The sequence below is a fragment of the Gopherus evgoodei genome, chromosome 2, assembly GCF_007399415.2.
Source record: "Gopherus evgoodei ecotype Sinaloan lineage chromosome 2, rGopEvg1_v1.p, whole genome shotgun sequence".
Lineage (NCBI taxonomy): Eukaryota > Metazoa > Chordata > Testudines > Testudinidae > Gopherus > Gopherus evgoodei.
This window is the reverse complement of record NC_044323.1, coordinates 206672545-206695699: the sequence shown is the minus strand read 5'-3', so window position 1 is coordinate 206695699 and position 23155 is coordinate 206672545. Positions and strand designations below refer to the sequence as shown.

The 23155-nt window shown below is 43.1% G+C and overlaps 1 protein-coding gene across 5 annotated transcripts in view; it reads left to right on the top strand.

Moving 5' to 3' along the window:
- Positions 1-7588: 7588 nt before the first annotated feature.
- Positions 7589-23155, top strand: part of MTCL1 (microtubule crosslinking factor 1) — a 205281-nt gene continuing 189714 nt past the window's right edge. For all 5 annotated transcript variants that reach the window (XM_030552782.1, XM_030552780.1, XM_030552779.1 and 2 more), the window contains exon 1: positions 7589-7714. In XM_030552782.1, the coding sequence (XP_030408642.1) occupies positions 7610-7714 (105 nt within the window). In that variant the 5' untranslated portion in view covers positions 7589-7609. The remainder of the gene's footprint in view (positions 7715-23155) is intronic.

Sequence of the window (23155 nt, the reverse complement as noted above, 5' to 3'; positions counted from 1 at the left end):
AGGAGGAAAAATATCCCCCCCTTTCCTCCCAAAACTAAGGCTTTGAAGGAAACAGCCACTAAAGCCTGAGACCAAAGGCTTAGCAGCAACTGCAAATGGATTAATTGGAACTCCTGAAGAGGGAGAGACCAAAGTTTCTTGAAGTATGACTGCATCCTAGAAGGAGCTGAAGCAGGAATGAAAAAAAATCCAGAGTGCAGTCTGTGGGGAGCTCCTTCCCAAATGTTGGTCAAAGAGGAACTGATTGAAAAGATTTTAGGGTGAGATGAAGCAGTGATAGATAGCAGGAACAAAACAATGAGGGAGATTCTGATATGTTTGCTGTCAAAAAATAGGTCAAATTTAACCAGGGAGTTAATCATATTGAATGCTTGTTCTAAAACTTTTATTTGGACATATATTTTCTGCACCAGCAACTTTCTTCAGTCCAGCTGCACACCAGCAATGGATAATTTATTATGATGTCCTAAGAATATTTTGTTCACTGAGAACTGACACTTATCCCTGCTGATTATCCAAACTAATAACAAAGTCTACCTATACTCCTCTGCAGGTAGGATTTTAAACATATGTTCCATAGATCTGTGAAAAATTTCAGGTGCTGATTACTGGATTGTAATGTCCAAAAAAAACCTTTCCAATATCCATATCTTCGCACCCTCATTGTGAAGCTTCAGCTGCTAGACTCTTCGGTAAGTAACAAGCATTAATCTTTCTCCTCATTTAAGTATCTAATAAATTAACTCTGTCTCTGTATGTGAGCATTCAGCTCCTTAGCATCTATGAATACATAAAGTGCACCATTTTTCTTTTTGACATGCCTGATTTAGCCCAGTCTGTGACTGTCACAGTGATTCTTAAATTGCATTCAGTCTCTCCATTTAAATGTAGCCAAAACCACCAGTCAGTATTTGGGGTTGTGCACTTCCTCACATGCTGCTTACTATTTGTTGCAGAACTGAAGGCTTGAATGCATCTGTTGTAGTATAGGTCTTTTTTATTTTATTTTATTTTATTTTGCATTGCACGCTAACTGTGGCATTTTAAAAACTGTAACATTATTTTGCAGGGTAACACAGTCACGAGATAGACTCATAGACTCTAGGACTGGAAGGGACCTCGAGAGGTCATCGAGTCCAGTCCCCTGCCCTCATGGCAGGACCAAATACTGTCTAGACCATCCCAGTTGACCAGTTCAGATTCAGCACAGGCTAGTAGACCAATTATCTGTTTCTTGAATGAGCTGCATGGAATGTAGTTTGTGTTGTCACTCTGGTTCCCAGTGAATACTATTTATTTGAAATTAGATGACAATTTTTTTATTTGTGATTTTTTTTTTTAACGCTAAGGCTTGATCGTGAACACTAGAAATTGAGCGTTCAGATATCTGAGAACTGAACTGTTGGTTGGTTTTGTCTGGTCATATGGCTTTTGTTCCCTTACTGAATTACTGTTGTTTGTTTGCATTATTGTAGCTCCCAGGAGTCCTAATCAAAGAGCATGGCCTTTTTGTGATTGGCCTTGTACAAGCAAGTAATAAGACACTCCCTGCCCCCGTGAAGTCATTATATCGGTATACCTCTTTTAATCCAGAGTAAGGCTTAAAGTCACTGGGCCTATGAATCTCTCAGGAACAGGGAGCAGTTTAGGAAGAGATTGTACAAAAATTGGATTAGAGAATTTTAGAAAATGTTAAACTTTTCTTTCTGGGCTACATACACATTATTAGTATTATTTATTTAATTTTATATTATTTAGCACTCAGAGGTCTTTGTTGGGATTGGTAGTCTTTTGTGCTAGACAATACAATTGACCCTTGTCATGAAGAGTTTACAATCCATAAAGAACAGCAACATATATAAAGGGAGCGATAGATTGTCTATCAATCTAATTTATCTATCTATACATCCACATCCATTTACTATTTTGTAAATATCAATATTCCTCAACTAACTCTCAGCCTCGCTGGTTTCTTGTGTTATGGCAGAAGTGGATCCTCAGTAGAGATTTGAAATAGGAGAGGGTAGTAGCCTTGATTTATATTATATTAATTATAATTAATTATATTATATTATATTATATATTGGTTTATATTACTATAAGATGTACTGGCCAGGGGCAGAGTTTATATTTAGTTTTGTCTCATTATATCCATACAAAATAACTGTAAACTTTTGTGCAAGGGCTTCTGTAAAGCGATTAGGGAACTTGCAGCCCTGTGGTATCAAACAATATCTGGTGTGAATGGTCAGGTATAAAAGTCAATTTCCATGATCACTTTTGCGAGTAAAACTGAAATCAAGTGTCTGCATAAGCCAAGCACGCAAAGGGTTCCAACACAGCTAAAACAAATTCATGGTTAAATTTTTATGATTGTGTATTTGTATAACAGTACCACTCAAAGGACCCAGTCAGGATCAAGGCCCCATTATGCTAGGTGCTGTACAAGCATATAGTAAGAAAGTCCCAATCCCAAAGAGTTTATAACCTAATTTAAGACAAGAGGAAACAAATGGAGGCGCTGGGGGGAAAGAATGAGGGTGAACCTGATAGGAACACACACTTTCACAGATTTACTATGTGCATTATTAGCAAGTTTCAAGTAAAAAAAAAAAAGTTTGATATAAAAACCCCTCAGATATAGGATATCCATAATCCTTACGAGGCATCTACCTAGCCAACTAAACATGGACAAATTTGTGTGGTATGCACCTTGCTCTAATATTAGGACCTTACTCTTATTCACACTAAAGGCCATTTACACCATGCTGGCAATGTAAAGCCTTAAAGTGGGCATTGCATACACAGCAGGGGAATCGGGGGATTAGGCACTAATACAAGGGAGTAGGCCCTAATACTAGAGCTAGGCACACACCACAAAAATCTGCCAAATGTATTTAGCTAGGCAGGTGCTCAGTAAGGATTACTGGTATTGTATTTCTTGTTAATTTATGTAATAGACACCCACATTAAGCCCTTTGCACTGCCAGAGCACTTTAAACAGGTCTTGGTGTAAATGAAAATTAGGCCTTTATTGTAATGTATGTTTTGCTGTCTTTTGCTTTGTTTCATTTATATACGCTTTCTGCTCCTTTCTTATTTTGTTTGAATAGTGATGTAAACAAATCTCATTTTACCACCCAGCTGATTTTCTGCCGCCTGTAAATAGAGGGGATAACTAGTCCAATTTTACCCTTCTGTGACAGATGTTACAATGCAAGCTGCACCTTTGCTCCCTTTCCGAGTGTACCCTTCAGGTATCAGGCCTCATGTCTTTACCTCTCCTGAGGTGGAATTCTGCAAGTCTCACATTTTAGAGTGGGCCCTGAGCTATAGTACTGTATTCTGGCACCTGCAGTTCTTCTCTTCAGGAGTCTGTGACAGTAGTGAATACAGTGACAAAACAGCCTTCTGAAACCAAAGTATTGTTTATTTCCACAGTAGAAACTAAGCATTACAGGTAAAGGGATTTGAAAACAATAGTCTAGATATGTCTGGCTTACCTAAAGGCTTACCAACCCCTAATGGTAACCTAGGCAGGCCTAACTTCTTCAGAGAACCCAACAAGTCCTTTTCCTCTCCTGGGTTTCTCTTAACCATAAGAGTTTGCAGAGAAGTGGCTTATCTTGAGCCATTCTTTTTCCTTCATGCTTGTTTTACTTTACATCACCCTATTACACTAAACCAATATATTCATACAGTAAACAGTGCAATAACTAGGTCAACATATAGTATTCTTCAATTAGTGCAGAGCAGCTCCACTTCTGTCATGAGACACTTAATTAAAAACAGAGGAAGTGGAGAGATATCATGGAGCTCCATTCTGTGCTTAAAAAATAACAAAAAGCTGAGTGGTGGTGCGTATATAGAGCAAAGGAAATCCTCTGAGTTATGGGCAGATGCATCACTAGCAGCAGTTTTCATGATAATTAACATTACTTAGGGTGAGAGAGAACAATGCTATCTACATAACACTAAAATGTCAGAAAAAGAGAACAGGCGCATTGTGTACATGTACAACTCAAGTCATCCAACTGATAAGTAATTATGTTAACAAGAAAGCAACACTACAGCTGCCTGTTAGAAAAGATTGATATATGTAATGATATGTTACAAAGGCTATTGCAGTAAAGTACTGCTATAAACTGTTCTGCTAAATAGAGGCCAAGCAGAGTCACTTCATGTTGCTCCTACTGACACATGGCTATCCTGTGTGATTAGGAATCACTGAATACTGATTTTATGTGCTAGAATAGAAGGGCTGGCTTAAATCTAAAAACATGTTTTTTTTAAAAAATATGTTGTGTGAATTGTAATGCTTGCAAAAGAAGCTGGCCTGATGTCTCTAGAGACCAGTCTTCTCTTTTTATCACACTGCTCAAAAATGTCTCCTAGGATGACTTAGAAGAAGTGCCTATAGAGGCAAAAGCAGTTCATTTTTCTATAGCTGAACCTCCAGTGGCGATCCCAACTGAGGAAACTGTAAGCAGAAAGAGAAGCTAAGTTCTTAGGTAAAAAATAATTATCTACCTCATATTAAGGATCTGATCTAATGCCCATTGAAATAATTTAAAATACTCCCACTCACTTCAATAGGTATTGGACCTGGCCCTACCAGCAGAAGAGAGAAATTCACCCATGGACTTTCCATGATTTCCTCAGACCTTTAAATCAGGCCTTCCCCAAAGTGCTTCCCCTTAGAGAGACTCTTCAGGCCCTTTTTTTAGATCTGAGCAAAAGCAACAACGCAACCGAGCCAGAAACAAAGCACAAATTGCTTTGGCTGCAGATAACCTCCAGTGGAATGGTAACAGTTTCAGACTGTCACTAAGCAAGCTCTCTATTCTAGAACTTAGCCACCCAAACATATATAAGATACCTTTGTGGGGATTTACTGCAGTGATGCCTGCAAACGGTTGCAGAGACCGGTTTTATTATATACAGCAAGGTTCTGTTTTATATAGTCTTTCATAATCACATGCTTTACAAAATAATGCAATGTATAGGCACAGGCAACTGTTATATACTCAGCAATAACTCATACATACCCTTGGCCATAAAAACCTCTTCTACTGAAAGAGTAAACTTTCCTCAGGATACCAGTTATCGCAATTATTATTATTATTATTATAACTTTTTAATAAATAGAAGTGCCAAGTCATTAAAGCCATAAATAATCCCCGTTTCTTGAATCTCTCATCCACAGAATGGTACCAATACTTTAACACCTTCTCTACTGCACTGCAGCAGCAGATATAGATATAAATCTAAATTCTAGTGTGGCACTTGAACTCAGAGGCAGGCGCTATCCGTTGGTCACTTGGTTAGTGTACATTGACTCTGCAAGGGAGAAGTGGTTATCTGGCTATCTTACATTCAGCAATGCTTGGTGGCTTCCACCTTTCGCAGTAATACATTGTATTTCTAATAATATAGAGTGGGAGTTTCAACAGTGCCAAAGAATGTTAGGCACCCACCTTCCAGTGACTTGAGAGCTGGGCTACTAACTTCCATAGGCACTTTTGAGAACGCCTTCTATTCAGAGCTTTACATACGAATGAATTAAGCTTCACAACACCTTTAGGAGATGATGAGGACACTGAGCCACCGTGAGTCAGCAAAAGAGGCAAGTGCTGTGCTTTAACCACTAGATTGGGTGGTCCCCTTCTGTGCTTTAATCCCTCCTTCCTTTCATTTACTATGTAGATGCCTTTCAAATTTAACTACTACAGTTTTATACCAATGTATCCAGCCGGCATCAGAGGGACTGTTCCATGCCTTTTTGATTTCAGCACATAGCCAGCTATTTTCTTATCCTCTGGATAACTAGACTTGCTTGTGGATTACTGTGTCTTCAGTGAAGATATAATGCAGGTAGCAGATTGGTGTTGTTTTGTTGTGGCAAACCTATAGGGAAAGATTCTTTGCAAAGCAGTGAATACTACAGAAAAGTATTTAACCTGAAATAGTATATAGTCAATGGCTGAAGAATTACATTCCCTCAAATCTGGGTTTATTATAAGTAGCAAATGGTCCAGGAACCCTTATAAAAACGCATACAGGCAACTCTAGGAAAAAGTGGCTTTCACAGAGCAGTTTGGCTTGGTGACAGAGGGGGGAGGATCATGCGCACAGACCGGGAAGCGTCAGGACTGGAGAGAGAGACAGCAGCGTTTGCAGTTTCCCTATTTCAGCAGGAGGAGGAAGGACCCGGAGAAGATTGGAGGGTGCAGGCGAGAGACAAGGAGGGGAGGGGATGGGAATGAGACGGGGGTCGCCGTTCGAGTCTGATGAATGATGGTTTGTGAGCGAAGGGAAAAGAAGAAAAGGAACCTGGAAAATAGTCATTTGCATCGGACCAAAGGAAAAGCGAGTCGATTTTTCGGGCTGCAAAATAACTTGAGCTGCATCAAGCTGATCCAGGGGGAGGGGAGAGCGGCAGGTGAAGGAGGAGGCGGCTACCACTAAGGGATTTGCCTTCATTTTACTGAAACAAGCCAGTGCTTAAGAGACAGACGAGGGTGGGAGCTGAGGAGGGGCAAGCGCGGGGTGGGGGGGCTAAAGAAGAAAAGTGTGAGGCTGGTGGTTGGGGAGCAGCAGAAGTGATGAGAAAACAAACGAGGAGGCTGGGGGAGGCTGCTCGTGCTGCCGCGCTCTGCCGGGAGGCTCACTGCCGCTATTCCTGTGGGTGGACAGGATTAAAGAGCTTCAAGTGCCCGACACCCCCAGGGCTGCGGCTGCTTCTTCCTCTGCCTGGAGCATGGAGACTTTAAATGGCACCAGCCCAAGTGAGAACCTCAAGCAGCAGCAGCAGGGCCACCCCCACCCCCACGCTGAGAAGAAGAGACTGAACCGAGCCCCTTCGCCGGCCAGACCCTTCCTCAAGGATCTCCACGGCCGGGCATCGTCTGCCAAGCCCCCGCCCGTGCCGCCCAAAGCCCCCAGCCTGCCGGGCAAGCCGCAGCAGCCGGGCGCCTCGCCTCAAGCCGCCGGGCTCCTGGCCACCCACAGCCGCCTCTCCAGGCGCAGCGGCTCCCAGGGCGCAAAGGCAGCGGCAGGGACGGGCGGCCGAGCGGGCAGCGCCAAAGCCGCCCTGTGGAGCAAGAAGGCGGCCCGAGCCCAGGAGCAGGGGGGCGGCAAGGCCGGGGCCAGGCAGGCCGGGGGGCAGCCGGGCCACCCGCCCAGCAAGGGCAGGAAGGGGAAGAGAGGCGGCCCCCCGCAGCAGGGGGGCTCTCTGGCCTCGGCCGCCGGGCCCGGGCTGGGCAGCGGCCATGCGGCCGGGGCGACTCCGGCCAGGCTCAGCCACACGGACAGCAGCTCCGACCTGTCCGACTGCCCCTCCGAGCCGCTCTCCGACGAGCAGCGACCGGCCCAGGCTGCCAGCAGCGACGCCGAGTCCGGCACCGGCTCCAGCGACCGGGAACAGCCGCCTGCCCCAGGCCGAGCGGGCACCCCGGTGCCTGGCGCCAGCCCCGCGCTGGGCGCCCAGCCGTCCCCGGAGAGCCCCGCCGGCCAGGGCGCGGCGCAGCCAGCTCCGCCCTGCAGCCCGCAGCCCGCCTCGCGCGCGCCCGGGGGAGAAGAGCCGAGCCGGGGCCGAGCCGCGGAGAACATGCGGCTGGGCAGCAAAGCGCCCGCCCCCTGCCAGCCGCCGGCGGCGGAGGAGGAGCTGCTGCGGGAGATCGAGGAGCTGCGCTCGGAAAATGACTATCTCAAGGTAAACAGCTCGAGGGGCGGGGCCAGCGGCTGGGTGCATCCTCCGGGGGAGGGTGGGGGACCTGGGGCTGAACACGTGTGGGTGGTTAGGTGGGAACATAAGCAGGGCTGTAGGGGGTCAGACCAAAGGTCCATCTAGCCCAGTATCTGTCTACCCACAGTGGCCAGTGCCAGGTGCCCCAGAGGGAGTGAAGCTAACAGGCAATGATCAAGTAATCTCTCTCCTGCCATCCATCTCCATCCTCTGATGAACAGAGGCTAGGGACACCATTCCTTACCTTTCCTGGCTAACAGCCATTTATGGACTTAGCCACCATGAATTTATCCAGTTCCCTTTTAAACATTGTTATAGTCCCAGCCTTCACAACCTCTTCAGGCAAGGAGTTCCACAAGTTGACTGTGTGCTGTGTGAAGAACTTCCTTTTATTTGTTTTAAACCTGCTACCTATTAATTTTATTTGGTGACCCCTAGTTCTTGTATTATGGGAATAAGTAAATAACTTTTCCTTATCCACTTTCTCCACATCACTCATGATTTTATATACTTCTATCATATCTCCCCTTAGTCGCTTCTTTTCCAAGCTGAAGAGGCCTAGCCTCTTTAATCTTTCCTCGTATGGGACCCTCTCCAAACCCCTAATCATTTTAGTTGCCCTTTTCTGAACCTTTTCTAGTGCTAGAATATCTTTTTTGAGGTGAGGAGACCACATCTGTACACACAGATTTTGAGAGATGGGCATACCATGGATTTATATAAGGGCAATAATATATTCTCAGTCTTGTTCTCTATCCCCTTTTTAATGATTCCTAACATCGTGTTTGCTTTTTTGACCGCCTCTGCGCACTGCGTGGACATCTTCAGAGAACTATCCACGATGACGCCAAGATCTTTTTCCTGACTTCTTGTTGCTAAATTAGCCCCCGTCATATTGTATGTATAGTTGGGGTTATTTTTTCCAATGTGCTGGAGTTGGTTGGGTTGGCAGGGGGAAGGGTATGTGCATGCACCGGGGGTAGGTAGCAATTGCTGGGTTCTTTCCCTCTCCAGGTAAATGGGTGGGGGTTGTGCTCGTAGTGTAGCGGGATCATGGGGGATGCGTGGCTGGACGAAGGGCTGTGTTCATTGAGTGTGGATGTGCCTCAGCTGCTGGGCACTTCACCGCCAACTATTTGACAGTGCAGTAAAACTGGCACTTAGGGCTATCCAGTGGCTCTAACGATTGTGATCTTTGGTCTCCAGTACAAGGCATTGTAGTAGGCTGGATGAAACTTTTGGAAGAAGAGGTGGGGGTTGACGGCTCTGTTTTGATTCTTAAAAAATATAGTCTTCCATAAAAGGTCTGCTATACTGGGATATCTGCTGAAAGGAATCTGGTACATTTCTCCAAGCCAGTGTGCTGCAATAGAAACAATAAGGGTTGGATTCTTTAATTAAAATACTGTAATTGTGTCAGTCTAAATTCAGAAGCTGTTATTCTGAAACCCAACTAAAGTGAGCATCTCTTAGGAGCAAATCACCCACCAAAATCAGAGTTCCAATTTTACATGTTACAGTATATTCACCAAAGCTGTGTAAAAGAAATATGAACACACAGTATAAAGTACATGACCATTTGACCTTTTGACAGCAGTGTGAAGATCTCCCAGGAAGTAGTGCCATGGCAAAGCTAAAAAGGGCAGATAAGGAACTAATGCACGTGATCCTGTTTCTCTATAAAAGCCTAATCTGTGAAGTCTCTGAATGCATAGAAATCCAGTGCAGTGTGCACTGTAAGGCTGTTATGGTTAGCTGGTGTATGATATTTCAATAATCCCTAAACTTTCTTTCTATCCAAAACATTATGCCTTCTCTGTTGAATACACACAAAATATCTTCCATAGTTTAGCTTTTCTTAAACTTTTTTTTCTCACTTGAAATGGAAACAATGACTTAGTGTTATACGGTCCATTGTTATATTACTTTATTATAGCAAACCCAAGTCATTGATTGTGAAGTACTAACATGTTCTGGCTGAGATCAAGATCAACAACTAAAGGAACATTTGCACTATTATCCTAGTGTAAAAATACACTTTTCTGTATTAATTCTTCCCCCTCTCACTTATGTATTAATTCTACCCCCTTTAATTGGGAATGCTACTGGCTGAACTGATTCGCTGGAACCTTTAACTGGACATGTACATATGTATGATCTTTTGGTATGGCAAAGAGATTACATTCATAAAGATCTATAAATAAAATAAACTGAGCTAACTGGGTAACCACACATACTGTACACTGCTACTGGTGGATACAATCTTTGTTCTCTGGTTTTGCAAAAGCATCATCCTGCAGGCTTTACTCAAACAAAACTCCCATTGAAGCCAATAGGATTTTTATCAGAGTAAGGACTGCACCAGAACAGGGCCCAAAGAATAGGTGATTTGGATAACCCTGAAGGAGAGAAGGATGATACAGTGGCAGAAAGAGGGACAGGGATTATGAAACTCTAGTGATTTGAGTAAGGACAAACCTACACTTAAAACGCTGCATTGGTAGAAATGCACTGATACAGTTGCGCTGCTGTAGTGCTTTAATGAAGACACTCTACGCTGACAGGCGAGCTCTCTCTTGTTGGTGTAGTTAATCCACCTGCCCGAATGGCGGTAGCTATGTCAATGGGAGAAGCCCTCCCGCCAACATAGCACTGTCTACATGAGGGGTTAGGTCGGTATAACGACATCGCTCAGAGGTATGGATTTTTCGTACTACTGAGTGACATAGTTATACTGATATATGTCTGTACTGTAGACCAGATCTAAAAGAGAGGAAACAATTTTCATCATAGCAAAGAATTAACAACAAGGTGCCTCAACATTCTGTAGGTCCAGTGTTGCGCATGATTTGGAAAGAGGAGAGAGCAGGGACATAGGAAAGCTTGCAGTTGATACATATTTGGTTAGGTTACTCAAGTCCAAAGAGGATTGGAGGAATTCCAGAGGAATTTAACCAAGCTAGGGGGAATGAGTAACACAAAGACAATGAAGCTCAATATTGAAAAGTATATTGGAGAGGAAAAATAAGATACTCATACCACTTATGGGTTCTAAATTAACTATGTTAACTCAGGAAAGACATCTGAGCATCACTGTAGACAACTCAATGAAAACCTCTGCCCTACATGCAGCTGTAAAAGCAAACAAAATGTTACATTACTTAGGAATAACATGGAAAATATAATGGTGCACCTGCATCTGGAATACTGTGTGCAGTATTGGTCACCCATCTCAAAAAGAATATTGCAGAATTGGGGTTGAGGCAAGAGCAAAGAGACAAATGATTAGGGGCATGGAAAAACTCTCCTGTGAAGAGAGGTGGAACAGTGTGGGATTCTTTATTTTAGAAAGGAGGTAAGTATATAAATAATGAATAATATAGAGAACAAATGTTGGATTTCTGGGCTCCTTGTCTCATAACACAAGAATTGGGGGTGGGGATATTCAATTAAATTGAAAGGTGGAAAATTCAGAACCAATAAAAGGAAATACTTTTTCATGTAACAAGTAATTAACCCTGGAATTCATTGCCACGGGATGTCTTTGAAGCCAAAATCTTAGCAATAAAAAAAAAGGGAATTGGACAATTATATGGATAACAAGGATATCCAAAGTTAATACTAAGAAATTTTGGAAAATATATTAAACTTCATGCTTCAGAGTTTAAGACAATCTGTAACTATTAAGGATTAGGAGGAGATTGACTATCGGAGGGCAGATTATCACACAACTGCTTACTGTGAAGTTTTTTGCACCTTTCTCTGAAGCATCTGATGCTGGTCATTGTCAGAGACAGGAGACTGGATGAGCTGGACCATCGATCTGATCCAGTGAGGCAATTCCTATGTTAAAGAAATCAGTTCAACGTCATTTCAAACTACTTCCTCTGTGTTATAGTTCTTGTCTTGTGTCCTTCATTCTGAATTATCACTTGCAGTAGTTGGGGCCCTATAGCTGTGTACTCTGCTTGTCTTGAGCGTTGACTTTATTAATGTGTATTCATAAAAACATTTTTCCATTCTAAAAATCAGAACCACAACATTGTACATGTGGTGAGCTAGGTGGTTTTTTTTAATCATTTTTATCTATCTATCTATCTATCTATCTTAAAATTCTACTTTCCTCTCTGATAAGGAGGCTAGCTTTTTTTTTTTTGCTTTAATTGAAGGTGATTTAAAGAATAATGGGTAAACTGTCAGTCATAGGTGAACAAATGATGAGATAAATCCCAAAAGATACATTATTTTGTTGAGCATGTTCCTTTGCTGAATTCTCTTGTGTGTAGTCCAGAAAACAAGGCCAGCCATCACTATCCACTCACCCGTTTCCCTCCTACCAGCTGGGACATGGCAGTTGGTGCAAATAATCTGAAGGAACATTTTGGGTGCTAATCTGATATGCAGTATATTTTCTTACAAAAAAGTTTCAGATCATGGTACTGTTTCAGTCAGCTTTATTATAGTGCCAAATATTAATAGAAATTTAAAAGAATTGAATCAACAAACAGAATTATTTACTTCTATTTATATTTTTAAAATGCCATCGTCTTTTTTCTCTCCAGTATGTTATGCAGAAGTCTTTTCTGAATAAGGTGCTGGTCCTGCAAAGAGGAAAGCATGTGCTTAACTGGACACACAGTGGGTCAGATCTTCAGTTTAGCTATGCCAGTTTACATCAGCTGAGGATCTGGCCCCAGGAGTGCCCTCCTACAGCATGAAAAGTTACATCTGTGTGTAAATCTTTGCAGGATGAAGATCTAGCTGCATAATCTCACTGCTGTAACCCCCATCTTTTACCTTTTTCCCCATCCTTTGAACTGTTTCTAAAAGTTCTTGAGATTGTCTTTATTGTATTCTTAAAGCTTGTTTACATGGTGGGCTTATGTGCTTAAGAAGTACGTGATTTCTAAAACGTGCTAACATGTTGCTCATTAATTGGTGCATGTAGATCCTGCTGTTGTGCACTGAAAGTGAGTGCACATTAACATACTGCTGTTTCAAACAGCACTGCATTAAAGCACACTAAGGACCCTTTAGTGCGCACCAGTGGGGTCTACATGGACTAATTAATGCGCACCGTAGTAGTGCACTTTAGAAATCACCCTCCTCACTCTCCAGGAGAGTACCTTACTTCTCCATGTAGACAAGCCCTAAGTTAATTATCACACTTCTGGGTATTATAAACCAGTAAATAATAATAATTAGAAAAATTGTGTCGAATGCCAGTTTTTAAAATGACCAATGCAAAAACACACAAAACCAGGAACCTTATATTTCATTATTTCTTCAATGTGTTGGCCTTCACATAAGCACTTCAAGAAGTGCAAACTGTAAGATAAAAAAGAGGATTTTTGTTTTGTATTTTTAATAGATCTCAAGCAAATTGATTCCTTTGAAATCAGACTTAGGACCTGGTTTAAAATCCATAGTATAGCAGGACATCACCATCCAGTTCTTATATTGTGATGGCATTTCATAATTGACTCATTTTCATGTGTTTTAGCAAGCCTCTTTGCCTAGGTAGTTTAATCTATACAGAAAGAATGGAACCTTCCAATAGTTTATATAAAGTATCATGTTATATTCTGAGGCAAAGTTGTCACATCCACTGTGAAATATCGTGACTGCTGAGACAGTGAAACCACAAAGCATTCAGGCAGAAGGAGAATAAAAGCTAAGAGAACAAATTTTAATAAATGAATAAGCCCCAGAAGAAGCTGAGCTTTAAATGTACCTAATGTTTTTAAATCAATCTTGTTTAGAATGTTAAAGTGATACATATGTAAATTATTACTACTTTTCAGGTTTACTTTGGAGACTGCAGTCTGTGGAAAAGGATAAATGATATACTAGTCCTGGGGGGAAGAGAGAGAACTCACTAAGGGCTTGATCTGGTGCTCACTGAAATCAGTGGTGCAAGATTGGACCTTAAAGAGTTTTCTCTTGCTCCCTTTTGCATCAGTCAGAGTTTTTTACCACTGGCTTAGTGGTACCAGAATCAGGGCCCAAATTTTAGTAGTTCAAAATTCCCTTGCTTTCACTTCACATCAGATTAATTCAAATCACATGGATTAAGGAAATGCTTATTTTAAGTAAAAAAATGTATTGTGAATAGTGATAATGTTAAATAATGGATTTTGCTATTCAAAAATAAAGGTGGACCCTTTTATATTTACGTATCTTGATAAGAGATGCTGCTTTACAAATCCTCCCACCTTAAGTACTTTGCATGTTTAATGAACAGTGTATTTGAAAAGATCCTAAGCAAAACTTGAGCACTTATTACAATCATTAAAGTGCAACTAGTGCTTTCTCACGTATACACTATTGAGTAGTTTTCACTATTTATCAAGTAGCATAACTTGAAAATGCCATGAATGTTGCTACACTGTAGGCTAGCACAAACTATTCTCACAAACAGCATATCCCCTAAAATAGCACTTACATTCTTAGATGAATGTCTTGCTTTGTCTTTCTTACTGTTTCTTAGCAGTGACTTATGCTGTATATCAGTGGAAAAGGGGATATTCCGGGGTGGGAATATTAATTTTTGTTTAAAATTACAATATGTTTGGCATGGTTATGCTATGCTTCACAACTTTCAGCTTCTTTTACATTGAAGCCCTTCTCAAGTCAATGCTTCTGGATCATGTTTTTGAAAACGACATACAAAGGTGTTTGGATCAATATACGTCACATGGACTATATGGTAGTTTCATTCAATGACCTACCGTAACTTGGTGTGTGTCGTAGGATCTCTATATGGCACAAATGATCAGAATTGATGTGACTAATTTTTTCATTTAGCAAAGGTTACAGGGGTTAGTAAAGCAAAAGTTATTGTGGTCTTCCTTTGACATGCCCCTTTCTACACCTAATGTGCATTAGTCATGTGGAAGAATAGAGGTAATAACCCTAGGCCTCAAAATAATGTGAATCATTTCAGACACAGGGTGAGTCAGCTGTTAGAATGAAATGTCAGTTTGGTAAACAATGGCAGTAGGTCCATGTGCCTTGTTAGCCACAGCTGTGGCTCTGCTGAAAACATTTAATTGTCCAGGGGGCAGCAGAGTGGATTATTTGTATAATGTGATAGACAATAGTTTCCGTCTGTAGGCTTGAGTAGATTATAGTAACGTTGCACTAGCCAGATGACTACTCCAACTGTTCAAATGGTAGCAGCGAAGGAAATGTACTGAAACAGTAATAGCTCTGATTATTTGAAAAAAATGCATAAGTTCACAAATGCTTAATTCTGCTTTCTGTTTTCCATTCTGGAAAAGCAAAACTTACCTAAAACTTACCTAATACCTACAGGTATTAATCATGTTAGAATTGTCAGAATTCTAAAATTGTTTTGTGCAACCAACATACTGTATGATAATGTAACGCTACTTGCTCACAATTGATATCAAGATCTGAGGATCAGTTTAGGAATTTTAAGCTGGTTTGACAGTTTGATAGCTGAATAATAATTTGAGGCATGCAGGGAACTTGCAATTCATTGGCACATTTTGAAAAAGACAAAAATACTATTGTTTGATTAAATCAAAAACAATCTTCTTGGGGCATATTCATCTTTAATGTAACTTTGCTGAAGTCATTGGAGTTACACCAGGGAGGAATTTGATCCTGATTGTAACATGATACCCTACATAATGTTTTCAGTGTTGTTGTAGCCCCTTTTGTCCCAGGCTCAGAGAGATAAGGTAGGTGGGGTAATATCTTTTATTGGAGCAACTTCTGTTGATGGAAGGTACAAGTTTTTGAACTACACTGGTCTGTGGAAGGAAGCAGTTTCTCAGCTAAAAAATACAAGTTGGGACAGATTTCTAAGCAGAAGGGGTAATGTGTGGAGGTGGTCACTTGAAATAAATTGGGAATTGAGGGTTAGATTGTTATACAAAAAAGATTTGAAGTGTGCAGTTAAGGGTAGCAGGCAATGTGATGTGTTACAAATTGTTGTAATGAGCCATAATTCCAGTGTCCCTGTTAAGTCCATGGTTTTTAGGTATCAAACTGAGTTATGAATTTAAGTTCCAAGGCCTGTCTTTTGAAGGTGAACAGGTTTCCTTTGAGGACAAGTATTGAAAGATCAGATATAGTGTGATCACTTTGTGAAAAAGTAATCGCTCAAGTGATAAGGTGTTTTTGCCTTTTATCATTTTCCTGTGTGAGTTCATTCAAAAGCATAGTGATTACTTGTGTAGCTCAAAAGCATGTATCTTCCACCAGCAGAACTTGGTCCAGTAAAAGATTATCTCAACTACCTTGTCTCAATCTACACAATGACATTATGAGATACTTAAAATATGAAAATGGGAATGACATAAAATAGCAACTATGAATCTTTTTTAAAAATTGACATTTATCAGGGGCTACCTAGAACTTGTGCAGTCACTAGAATCTCGGCAGTTACTGCCATCTTTTTCTACTGATTTAATATATAACCTCCTAATACCAGAGCAAATATTGTCATACATTATAAGCATAAATTGTGTTCTATTTTGCTGGATATTTAAAAAGTTGCTTGTATGTTTTTCAATGTGTGTAATTAGTAGGGCTGTTGATTTAATCGCAGTTAACTCGTGATTAACTCAAAAAGATAATCACGATTAAAAAAATAATTGTGATTAATCGCAGTTTTAATCAGACTGTGAAACATAGAATACCAATTTAAATTTATTAAATATTTTTGGATGTATTTCTACATTTTCAAATATACTGATTTCAGTTACAACACAGAATACAAAGTGTATAGTGTTCACGTTATATTATTATATTAGATAACAAATATTTGCACTGTAAAATGATAAACAAAAGAAATAGTATTTTTCAATTCACCTCATAAAGTACTGTAGTGCATTCTCTTTATCATGAAAGTGCAATTTACAAATGTAGATTTTTTTTGTTATATAACTGCACTCAAAACCAAAATAATGTAAAACTTTAGAGCCTGCAAGTCCGCTGAAGTCTACTTCTTATTCAGCCAATCGCTAAGACAAACAAGTTTGTTTACATTTATGGGAGATAATGTTGCCTGCTTCTTATTTATAATGTCACCTGAAAGTGAGAAAAGGTGTTTGCATGGTACTTTTGTAGCCAGCATTGCAAGGTACTTGTGTCAGATATGCTAAACCAGTGATCTCCAACCTTTTTAAGCACAAGATCACTTTTTGAATTTAAGTGCAACCCTGGATCTACCCCACCCCTTCCCCGAGGCCCTACCCCTTCCCCGAGGCCCCGCCCCACTCACTCCATCCCCCCACCCGTCGCTCATTCTTCCCCACACTCACTCGGTTTCAGCAGGCTGGGGCAGGGGGTTGGTGTGCGGGGTAAGGGGGTGTGGACTCTGGGCTGGGGCGAGGGGTTCGGAGTGTGAAAGGGGGCTCTGGGCTGAGCTTGGGGCAGGGGGTTGGGGTGCAGCAGGGGGTGAAGGGTGCAACCTCTGGGAAGGAGTTTGGGTACATAAGGAGGCTTTGGGATGGGGCAGGAGGTTGGGGTGCAGGAGAGAGTGTGGGCCCTGGGAGGGAGTTTGGGTCCAGGAGGGGTTCAGGGCTGGGGCAGGGGGTTGTGGTGCAGGCTTTCCCCAAGAGGTGCTTACGCTCAGCGGCGGCACAGCAGGGCTAAGGCAGGCTCCCTGCCTGTCCCGGCCCCACACCGCTTCTGGAAGCTGCTAGTACATCCTTGCGGCCCTGGGAGAGAGGGGGTTACATAGCTCTGTGTGCTGACCCTCCCTGCAGGCACCACCCCCACAGCTCCCATTGGCCACAGTTCCCTGTTCCTGGCCAGTGGAGCTGCAGGGGTAGTGCCTACAGGCAGGAGTGGAGCACGGAGACCCCCTCCCTCACCACGCAGGGACATGCTGGCTGCTTCCTGAAGCGGCGTGGCGTCAGGGCAGGAAGGGAGTCTGCCTTTAGCCCTGCTGTACCGCCAGATTGTTAGCAGATGGCGATTGCAATTGACTGACAGGGGCTCCACAACTGTCTACTGGTTAGTGACCACTGTGCTAATTGTATGCCCCTTCCTTCTTCGGCTACCATTCCAGAGGACATGCTTCCATGCTGATGACGCTTGTTAAAAAATAATGCATTAATTAAATTTGTGACTGAACTCCTTGGCAGAGAATTGTATGTCTCCTGCTCTGTTTTACTCGCGTTCTGCCATATATTTCATGTTATACCAATCTTGGATGATGACCCAGCACATGTTATTTGTTTTAAGAACATTTTCACAGCAGATTTGGCAAAATGCAAAGAGGGTACAAATGTGAGATTTCTAAAGATAGCTGCAGCACTTGACCCAAAGTTTAAGAATCTGAAGTGCCTTCCAAAATCTGAGGGGGACGAGGTGTGGAGCATGCTTTCTTTCAGAAGTCTTAAAAGTCCAATGCAGACACTACATAACCCGAGCTACCAAAAAAGAAAATCAACCTTCTGTTGGCGGCATCTGACTCAGATGATGAAAATGAACATGCATCGCTCCACACTGGTTTGAATCATTATCAAGCAGTACCTGTTATCAGGATGGACACATGTTCTCTGGAGTGGTGTTTGAAGCATGACAGGTGACCTTGCAAACAAGAAGCGGGCAGCATTATCTCCTGCAAATGTAAGCAAACTGCCTTATGTTGACCTAACTGTGTTGTGTAGACCAGGCCATAGTTTCACAGAAGGAAACCTCTGAGGGTATGTCTACGTTGCAAAGAAAAACACATGGCACCAAGTCTCAGAGCCCAGGTCAATTGACTTAGGCTTATGAGGTTTGGGCTGTGGGCCAAAAATAGCAAGGTAAACTTTCCTGCTTAAGCTGAAATCTGTGCTCTGAGACTCTCACCCTTCACCAAGTTTCAGAGTCTGGGCTCTAGCCTGAGTGGGAATGTCTGCATTGTTATTTTTAGCTCTGCAGCTTGATCCCCATGAGCCTGAGTTAATTGGCCTGGACTCTGAGACTATGTCATGGATTTTTTTTTTTTTTGCAGTGTAGACATACCCAAAGACTGCTAAGTATGGAAAACTTGCAGAGTTTTCACTGAGGCACTTTGGGCCTGGTAAACTATTATCCTCTAGGAACAGAATAATAAATGCGTGAATGATCAGATACTCACAAGTAGATAATCAAAGTGTAAGAAAGAGTAAATTAAGTTCTTGGCTTATACAGTTGTGCCTGACTGGTTACACTCAGAAAAGTTCAATTACTGAATCTTTGGCTTCCTGAGTTTGTTGCTACTAAATTCTCTTTATTTGTTCAGGAACAAGAAGACTGTATTGTCATACATTGTAAGCATAAATGACATTCCATTTGGCTGGATCTAAAAATAAGTTGTTTGTGTGTTTTCTAGTTAAAAATCTTTGCTTTATCTCCAATAATTCCATTTCTTTGTTTGTGTAACTAGACTGACATCTGGAAAGAAGAACTGCTTAACTTTTCCCTAAGCAATATTCCCTCTCTTCCAGGACTTCAGTAGGAGCAGAGATGAGAGGAGACTCAAATAGTTTAGCATGTTTAGCCTAAATAAAAGAAGGCTGAGGGGCGATATGATTACTCTATAAATACACCAGAGGGATGAATACCAGGGAGGGAGAGAAATTATTTAAGTTAAGCACTAATGTGGACACAAGAACAAATGGATATAAACTGGCCATCGACAAGCTTAGGTTTGAAATTAGATGAAGGTTTCTATCCATCAGAGGAGTGAAGTTCTGGAACAGCCTTCCAAGGGAAGCAGTGGGGGCAAAAAATCAAGACTGAGCTTGATAACTTTATGGAGGGGATGTTCTGATGAGACTGCCTACAATGGCACATAGCTGATCTGCAACTGCTAGCAGCAAATATCTCCAATGGCCAGTGATGAGATACTAGGTGGGGAGGGCTCTGCGTTACTACAGAGAATTCTTGCCCATGTGTCTAGTTGTTGGGTCCTGCCACATGCTCAGTGTGTAACTGACTGCTGTATTTGCGGTTGGGAAGGAATTTTCTCCCAGTACGATTGGCAGAGACTCTCATTTTTTTTCCCACCTTCTTCTGCAGCATGGGGTATGGGTTACTTGCAGGTATAAACTAGTGTAAATGGTGGATACTCTGTAAGTTGAAGTTTTTAAATCATGATTTGAGGACTTCAGTAACTCAGTCAGAAGTTAGGGGTCTATTACAGGAGTGGTGGGTGAGGTTCTATGGCCTGCAATGTGCAGGAGGTCAGGCTAGATCAGTGGTCACCAACTGGTAGGTTGTGGTCGACAGGTCGATCCTGGAGCTTCTGACAGTCGATCGTGATCTCCAGCTACTAAAAGTCTGGCAGTGCAGCAGGGCTAAGGCAGGCTCCCTGCCCACCCAGTCCCCGTGCTGCTCCTAGAAGCAGCCAGCACATCCCTGTGATCCCTTGGAGTGGGGGACAGTGGGTCTCTGCACTTTGCTCCTGCCTGCAGGCACTGGTCGCATTAGCTGGGAATGGGGAGCTGCAGCCAATGGGAGCTGCTGGGGCAGTGCCGGCAGTGAGGGGCAGCATGCGGAGCCACATGCCACCCCCCTCGTCAGGGGCTACAGGGACGTGCTGGCCACTTCCAGGAGTGGCGTGGGGCCGGGACAGGCAGGGAGCCTGCCTTAGCTCTGCTGCAGCGCCACCTGAGAGCCATCCGAGGTAAGCACCGCTCAGTGGGAGTCTGCACCCATCCCACACCCCAATCCCCTGCCCCAGCCCTGAGCCCCCTCCAGAAGCCAGCACCCCAAATCCCTTCCTGCATCCCAACACTCTGCCAGCCTGGAGTCCCCCCTGCACCCAAATTCCCTCCCAGAGCTCTCACCCCCTTCTGCACCACAATCTCGAGCTCCAGCCCAATGAAAATGAGTGAGGGTAGGAGAGAGCGAGCGGCGGAGGGAGGGGGGATGGAATGAGTGGGGTGGGGCCTTGGGGAAGGGGCAGGGACTTGGGGAAGGGGTGGGGTAGGTCCTGGGTTGCACTTAAATTCAAAAAGTGATCTTGTGTGTAAAAAGGTTGGAGACCACTAGCCTAGATGATTGTGATGCTCCTTTCAGACGGTAAAGTCTATGGCCTGGTCTACACTACACGTTTAAACCGAATTTAGCAGCGTTAAACCGTCGTCCACACAGCGAGGCCCTTTATATCGCTATAAAGGGCTCTTTAAACCGATTTCTGTACTCCTCCCCAATGAGAGGAGTAGCGCTGAAATCGGTATTGCCATGTCGGATTAGGGTTAGTGTGGCCGCAAATCGACGGTATTGGCCTCCGGGCGGTATCCCACAGTGCACCACTGTGACTGCTCTGGAAAGCAATCTGAACTCGGATGCACTGGCCAGGTAGACAGGAAAAGCCCCGTGAACTTTTGAATTTCATTTCCTGTTTGCCCATCGTGGAGCTCTGATCAGCACGGGTGGCAATGCAGTCCCAAATCCAAAAAGAGCTCCAGCATGGACCGTACGGGAGATACTGGATCTGCTCACTGTATGGGGAGACAAATCTGTTCTATCAGAGTTCCATTACAGAAGATGAAATGACAAAGCGTTTGAAAAAATCTCGAGGCTATGATAGACAGAGGCCACAGCACAGTGCTGTGTGACAAGCGTAACGGAAAGCCAAAGAATCAAATGGATGCTCATGGGGGGGGGGTACTGAGGACTCCTGCTATCCCACAGTCCCCGAAGTCTCCAAAAAGCATTTGCATTTTTGGCTGAGCTCCCGTTGCCTGAAGGGTCAAAAACATTTTCCTGGGTGTTTCAGAGTATATGTCGTCAATTTACACCCTTCCCACCCCCCAAAAGAAAATGGAAAAAAAAGTTTCTCGCCTTTTTTCAGAGTCACCCTATGTCTACTGCATGCTGCTGGTAGACGGGGTGCTGCAGCGCTGAACACCAGCATTCCCTCTCTGGTGGCAGATGGTACAATATGATTGCTATCCATTGTCATCATCAGCCCATAAGTGCTCCTGGCTGGCCTTGGTAAAAATGGGAATGACTCCCGGTCATTTCCGGCAGATGGAACAGAATGGCTGGTAACCGTCTTCATCATAGCAACTGGAGGCTGAGCTCCATCAGCCTCCCCCTATTTCATGTCTAAAGAAAAGATTCTGACCAGCCTGGACTATCATAGCAGCTGGTGGCTTCCTCCCCCTCATTTTATCTCACTAAAAAGTCAGTGTTTCTTATTCCTGCATTCTTTATTACTTCATCACACAAATGGGGGGACACTGTCACGGTAGCCCAGGAGGGTTGGCGGAGGAAGGAAGCAACGGGTGGGGTTGTTGCAGGGGCACTTCGTAGAATGGCATGCAACTCATCATTTCTGCGGAATCTCTGGGGCTCTGACACGGAGCGGCTGTGCTCTCTGGTTCTCTAGTACACTTGCCCCATATTCTAGGCAGGACTGACTCTATTTTTAGACAAAACATAAAGAAGGGAGTGACCCGGGGAGTCATTCCCATTTTTGTCCATGCGCCCCCAGCCGACCTCAGCGAGGCCAGCCAGGAGCACCCATGAAAGCAGCAGATGGTACAGAATGACTGATAACCGTCATCTCATCACCAATTTACAATGGTATAGCAGACGGCGCAATAGGAATGGTAACCATCTGTTACCTTGCAAAGGCAAATGAATGCTGCTGTGTAGCACTGCAGTACCGTGTCTGTCAGCAACATCCAGTACACATACGGTGACAGTGACAAAAGGCAAAACGGGCTCCATACTTGCCATACTATGGCGTCTGCCAGGGCAATCCAGGGAAAAAGGCTCCAAATGATTATCTGCCGTTGCTTTCACGGAGAAAGGATTGAGTGACGACATTTACCCAGAATCACCCGTGACACTGTTCTTGCATTGGGATCTGAACCCAGAATTCCAGTGGGCGGGGGAGACTGCGGGAACTATGGGATAGCTACGGGATAGCTACCCACAGTGCAACCCTCCGGAAATCGACGCTAGCCTCGGTACATGGACGCACACCACCTAATTAATGTGCTTAGTGTGGCTGCGTGCACTCGACTTCATACAATCTGTTTTACAAAACCGGTTTATGTAAAATTTGAATAATCCCGTAGTGTAGACATACCCTGTGAGTCTTTCAGACATACAGAGAAGTAAAGATCATCATGCTCTCCACCTTGTCTTGCAATTGAAATGGCCGCTTTGGGATATTGGAGTGGAGTGTACATATATCAGGACCCTGTTTAAGTACAGGTCCATCCTCTCAGTAATATATTCTTTTATAAACCATATCAGATCAGTTCTCCTTTACTAGATGAACAAATAAACATTTCTTTTATGTATTTATTTACTTTGATGTTTACTAAGTGCCCATTCCAAGTTCTCTATGCAATTTTACAAAATTAAAATATACTATCATAACACATGTAAGAAGCAATATCCTAATAATGTTTGTTCACCCACAGTAATAATGAA